The 6,671-nt window shown below is 38.3% G+C and overlaps 2 protein-coding genes across 3 annotated transcripts in view; one reads left to right on the top strand and one right to left on the bottom strand.

Moving 5' to 3' along the window:
- Positions 1-6,671, top strand: part of smad9 (SMAD family member 9) — a 937,424-nt gene that overhangs the window by 568,682 nt on the left and 362,071 nt on the right. The window lies entirely within an intron of this gene.
- Positions 1-6,671, bottom strand: part of frem2a (FRAS1 related extracellular matrix 2a) — a 97,279-nt gene that overhangs the window by 36,259 nt on the left and 54,349 nt on the right. The window contains exons 5-6 of the mRNA XM_037687952.1: positions 4,167-4,292; positions 2,003-2,254 (exon numbers count right to left, since the gene is read on the bottom strand). Of these exons, the coding sequence (XP_037543880.1) occupies positions 2,003-2,254; positions 4,167-4,292 (378 nt within the window). The remainder of the gene's footprint in view (positions 1-2,002; positions 2,255-4,166; positions 4,293-6,671) is intronic.

Genomic DNA, 6,671 nt, shown 5'->3' with positions numbered 1-6,671 from the left:
ATAGATAGATAGATAGATAGATAGATAGATAGATAGATAGATAGATATTTGTCTTGGACATCGTGCACTAAACAAAGCTTCTTCCACAACTAAATACACTACAAACAATAAAATCATGTGAACACCACAGTAAAATAATAGTAAAAACACCTATTTCTCAATAAAAATACATATAAAAAAGACACCACACATAATGTATTTTCACATGACAATGACAAACCACATTGTGCCTTTTTAAACAACAGCATAAAGGAGATTAGTGTTCAAAGGTCAAACCTATCACCTCCTCAAAATGTGTCTCATTAAAGTTAAAAAATACGTCAAAGAATGCATAGGCATCTTGTTTGAACCAATAAAGTTATTTCAGTTTCAACTTCTGGTTGTCTTTGTCCTATAAATCCAGGGATTATGGGATTTCTGAGTTGTGTTTGTTGTTGCATTTTATACAGCATCACGAGTATTTTAGAAACAGGCAGGAAAACAAAAGCTTTAGATCCAGCTCCTCTCCTGTCACAGCCAAAGAACATCTTTTCCTTCCTGTATAGTTATTTTACATTATGTGACAAAGAAAAGAAGACACTTTTTTTTTCTTGCTACAAGACATGACAAGTAATGAGGACAGTCTCTGCTGGAAGAAACCAAAATAGAAACCACAGTTGTGTTTTTGTACATCAAGAATGCCACAACCAATGAAAACAAGTCACTTACATTCAGTGGGCTATATGTGGACCATCCAGTCTATAGTTTATGATTTAGGAACTGATTTTAAGACATAAAAACGTTCATGTCTGAGCAATTGCTGCGTATAAGTGCTACATTTGAAGTGTTTGAGTATATTGGCTAAAAACAATTGATCCTAACTGCCACACACATTGTGGAGTGGAAAGACTTTTATTGCAGAATCCAGAGTGTCTTGCAGTTATAAAGTCAACCATTATTTTCTATACCAAAGTATTCTTGAGGTAAATGGAAGTCCACCTATTTAAAAGCTGAAGTTTGGCTCAAACTGAGTCACACAACAAGACAATGATGCCAAGAACAGCAGAAAATCACACAGAATGGCCGAAAAGCAACAAATTAAGGTGTAGTAATGAGCCAGTTAATGTCCAGACCTCAGCCTGATTGAAATGTTGTAATAGGATTTTATAAAGAACCTCCATAAACAAATGCTTGTAACCTTCAGTGACTGAAAGTAATATTGTAAAGATGAGAAGGTCAATTGTCTTCCACAATGGTTGTAGAAAAATATACAGTAAGGTAGAAGATTAATAAATTGGGTTTCTGCTGTGTGTTGTCCTTTGATCATTGGAAGTTTTTTATGGTTTAATTTATGTCTTATGGTAATATTATGTCTTGTCTAGTAATATGAACATCATGAGTTTGGTAACATTTCTGTTCAGTGCCCTGAGACGACTTCTGTTGTGACTTGGCACTTTATAAATAAACTGAATTGCATTAAATTAAATTAAAGATCAATTTATATTTTAGTTCCATCTTGACAATGGCGTGCACAGACATTTTGAGAGGCAGGTACTCAAGTTTTAAAAAGGGCACCTTGTGTGGCGCATAGTTATGTGAATTTTATAAAAAAATTGTGTTTAATTAAACTTTAAGTTTAATGTTTTATTTGTTTAAACTTTATTTGTACAGGTAGTCTCACTGCATCACGAGGACTCGTTTTCAAGAGAGACCTGCTTTTGGGAGCAGGTGGTGGAGGTTGAGGGCCTTGCTCAGGGGCCCATGAGGGTGGAGGCAGATGAGGGTGCTTCACCTTTGCCACCCACATTTTGATGTTGTCAGTCCAGGGAGTTGAACCAGTGACCTTCCAATCACAAGCCCACCTTCTCTAACCTCTGTGCCACCACTCCCCTTAATTTATTTTTTTTATCATTTTGAATTCTTTAATTTTAATTTTTTCATTCAAAAACACCAATAGACTTTAAAAAATGTCACTGCAAGCAAAAAAAAGAAAAAAAAAGAACCTTTTATTTGTCTGGCTTACCATCGTCTGGATCTTCCAAGATGTTGACTTTCGTTGTGGGGTAGTGCATTCCTACTCGTCCTCCAACAGGCAGGGACAGAGTCACATTGAAGCTCTCGTCCCTCTCGTACAGAGAGTCGTCTATGATCACTACGCGACACATCTTCTCCCTCTCACCTTTGTCAAAGTGAAGGACACTGCTGTGTCCCTCCGGGCGGGAAATGTAGTCTGAGTAGGACAGAACTGTGGTGGGAATGGTTCCTGTGGCAGAACCTTTGGAGGGACCACAAAAAAGTGAGAACACCAAAAGGTTTGAGAAGTTTAGGAAATGTAAAAGTGATTAAAACTGCAAATTTTAAACTTTAGGGTTAGAATTACAAAAAATGAATCCATTTTAAAAAGCCATCTACAACAAGCAAAATATTTTTCACAACCTTTTCACAGAACTCTACTTAAAAATGTTTGAAATATTGCTTCTAAGAAAACACAGATATAGATTATTACTGATACCAAATTTAGGGGATCCCTAAAGTCTATGGCGGGGTTCTACAACCTTTTTATCAAAAGAGTCATTTCTGCCTCTTCGCTCACTAAATGAAATGAGTGCAGAGCTGCAAAACCTGCTACAACTCAACTGATGGCCCATGGGCCATTTCGAGTTTGTTACAAGGGGGCACTTCTGGTCAGTGGGGGTGACATTATAAAACTAATAATATACAATGAAGATTTTAGGACAAAAAGATCATATGTAAAGTAGGAAAAAATATTACAGTTTACAGTAGTCCCTCGTTTATCGCGGGGGATCCGTACCCTGAAGTCCCGCACTTAGTGAAAAACCGCAAAGTAGGAATAGTAGTACAAGTAGTAAATAGGCATTTTAAACCCTTCCCACATTCTTGCAATATTCTAAACAGTGTTTATAAACTAAACGCTGTAAAAGCGCACAGAACGTCAAGATTTCAGCTCCCTGTCTAGCTGCTCTAAACCACTTGCAAGCGCTCTTGGCCACGCCCACTTCTCCACACTGCACGGTGAACAGCTGATCAGCTGCAGCAGGAAGTTTATCCTGCTGTAGAAGTTATGGTTTTGTCCTTGGTGTTGTGTTCAAGTCTGTGTTCCCCTGATCCTCTGTTTATGTCTCTATAGGTTTTGTGTTTCTTTGGTGTCTAGCCCCATCTTGTGTCGTGTTTATGTCCTTCATCTTCAGTCTCTGTCTCCGGCATCTGTGATCACTCACAGGTGCCTTCACTTTGTCTGATTGGTGTTTCTTGTATATAAGTCTGTGTTTCTGTGTTAGTCTTTGTCCTCACATTGTCTACTGTTCACCGGTGAGGTCCTGTTGATTCTGTGAGTACCTCCTGTTCATCCTTGTTTGTTTTTGCTGCCCCGTCAGCTCTTTTGTTTTGTTAATACATTTTTTTTTTCTATTTATCCTGAGTCCTCGCCTGCTGGCCTGCACAAATGGGTTCACCAGCACCAATTATGACACCTGCAGTTTGGGCTGCACAAAGTTGCAGGAGGTGCTAAATAATTTAAAATAATTTATTTTAAATAAAAATTACATGCCAATTGTACGGCTTATCCATCAGTCAGCCAATTGTGTGTCATGTCCAATCTTATTTTGAAAAACCGCGATAGAGCGAGTCTGCGATAAACAAACCGCGAAGTAGCGAGGCACTACTGTACACTGATAAAAATAATAATTAAAAATAACATTTAAACACTGAACTCTGCAGGCCTGCATGAGTCCTTTTCTGTGAGGAAAACATAAAGTTTCCTACTTTGAAATAATAAAACAAAGCTTTGTAGTATCATTCAAATATTCACAGAAAATAAAAATAACCAAATTAATAAAATAATAAAAAAAACTGCCAGAAACTTTTCTGTTTTGGATATAAAAACCAGTATAATTAAATTTCATGGAAGTTTTGGTCAAAGCTTCAAAGAGCCGCAGACGAGGGACTAAAGAGCCGCATGTGGCCCCAGAGCCGCAGGTTGCAGACCCCTGATCTATGGGTTGGTATTTTTAATTAGTTCTTTATTTATATCCAACTTTTTTTTCATCATAAATGAAAATACTGTTTTAAAACTAATTCATCGAGCCTCATATAATGACTTTCACCACCTAGTGAATCATTCGTAGCAGTGAGGTGGCAGAACAGGAAGAAAAGAGGCAGATTCATACCCCGCTGTGTGTAGCAGACCACCATGAGCTCCTCACTTATGTCTCCACTGCGGTGTACAGGGATGAAAAGCTCCCCGACGTCTTCCTGTACTGAGTGGATCTGTTCAGGGAAGAACACGGTCGACTCTGAAGACAAACAGAAAGAAAAACGGGGAAAAGATGATGACTTGTGTACCAATCTGCAATCATCCAAAAGACAGAAACCAGTGAAATACTAATTTAGATTTCTGTTTTAGTTCTGGTTTATGATCACTTATGTTTTATCTGTTGAGGCTGTGGTAATATATGCTTATGCATATGGAAAAAAGAAAAAAATGTCTTCATCAGTTTTTTTGTTTGTTTGATGCTTCCAGTGAAAGATCATTCACAAAAACCAGAAGTTTTTCATATAATCTTGTGCGTGTGTGTGTGTCAGACAAATTACACTTGTAGGCCTCTGAGTTCATCACACACAGTCCATCACCTGGGAGTCTCATTCATCGACTCCCCTGTTCGCAGAAGGGTCAACCACTCACTTATTTTCCTTCTGCACTTCTCTCTGTGTCTTGACTGGAGTCCATGATTGAGAAAGAAACTTAGACTCGGTGAAAGCACCATCTATCATAGCAAAAAAAAAAAAAAAAAAAAAAAATACCACACACTTGCTGGTGTTGTGAAAACAGAAGGGTCAAAGCTACTTCATCAGATGCACTGAGGCCAACAGAAATAATAGCAGGTCTCACTGAGTCTCTTTTCGCATGAGAAAATGAAACGGTGAATGAGGGGACTTTAAAAGCACTTGTGGATTGCTTTTTGCAACATAAACTTCAATTAATTGCTGCAGAGTGAAAAATAATCAGAAATGGATTTATATCTGAAAGAACACAAGAAGTAAGAGGAGATAAACACCTGAGAGGACTCTTTGAGATGAAGCCATCAATAGAAGACAATCTTACTCGCAGCAGGAGGTCAAACATTTCTCTTCTCTTGTGATAACACTCACTAAATCACTCACCCCCCTCCTCTCAGCCTTCTCCCCTCTAAACCATTTCTCCTTTCTGGGACAGCCTACAATCTGTCACTCTCCAGGTGGGAGGACGGGGGAGGTACAAGGACTTGGAGCAGGAGGAGCTGGGGATCCACCACTTAAATATTCCCCACACGCATGTCCAACGTTACACCCTGATTTGTGACTTCATGCACAGAGTACAAACTTCACTCTACCCTTTCCTCCTGTGCAGCCTCTGGATCCACTCAAGGTTTTAGAGAAAGCAACATTTTCTTCCAAGTGGGTCAAGTTCACCTCCTTGAGGAAAACACACAGTCATTTTAAAACATTCATGATAGAGGCAAAAAGGCACACGCTTTTAGGGGTTTTTGAATTCTTGGACCTGATCTGGTTCATGTTTTGTCCCCTAAAAAAAGCCCCAAAACAGAATAAAATGTCTGTCTGGCTTTTATTTTTCCTGTGTGATAATTGTTAATTTTTTAAAATAAAAATAAAAAATTGTAGGCGTAATGTTTTGCTGCAAATGGAGGGGTTGCACACATTATTCCTGACCTTACATGCATGTGTAAACCAAAATATCTGTGCATTTGTGCACAAAAAAAACAAAAAAAAAACAAACAAACAAAGCCAAAAACATCAATTACTGAAAACAGAAATTGGTTTCACTAATAAAAGAGAAAAAAATTCAAAACTAACAACAACCTCCTAAAGTGACAAAATATTTGTTAAATTTGTTGGCAATAACTGTTGTAGTCAGTCATGAATCAGGGTCAAGGTCAAGTTTTTTTTTAAATTGTCATTATCATATGTGGTATATGTGATGGAACGAAATTGTGTACACAGGGTCCCGGTTACATCCAACAAAAGTATAAATTGTAAAGCTAAACAGTAATAAGATCTAAGATATGAACTAAAAAAATATGCTAAACTAAATATATGATAAGCATAATTAGTACAGGCAGCACAGTGGCGCAACTGGTAGAGCTGCTGCCTCTCAGCGAGCAGGTCCCTGGTTCAAACCCCGGTCCAGGGGCCTTTCTGGGTGGAGTTTGCATGTTCTCTTGGTGCATGCGTGGGTTTTCTACGGGTACTCTGGTTTCCTCCCACAGACCAAAAACATGCATGTTAGGCTGATTGGTAACTCTAAATTGTCCCTAGGTGTGAGTGAGAGAGTGAATGGTTGTTTGTCTTGTTTGTCTCTATGTGGCCCTGTGATGGACTTGCGACCTGTCCAGGGTGTACCCCGCTCCTCGCACAGTGATTGCTGGATGGGCACCAGCGACCCCGTGACCCAAAATGGAACAAACGGGTAAAGATAATGGATGGATGGATGGATGGATGGATGGATAATTAGTACAAAAGCAATATACCTGTTGAATGCCTGTTAGCAAAATTTTTGATAAATGGACTTTAAAGGAATTATCAAATGGTAATCAAGTAGACACACACACACACACACATATATATATTTATGTGTATATATATATATATATATATATATATATATATATATATAT

Source organism: Nematolebias whitei, chromosome 14 (genome assembly GCF_014905685.2).
Source record: "Nematolebias whitei isolate Nwh7 chromosome 14, NemWhi1, whole genome shotgun sequence".
NCBI lineage: Eukaryota > Metazoa > Chordata > Actinopteri > Cyprinodontiformes > Rivulidae > Nematolebias > Nematolebias whitei.
Note: the sequence above shows the minus strand (reverse complement) of the source record. Positions and strands in the feature narration are given on the sequence as shown.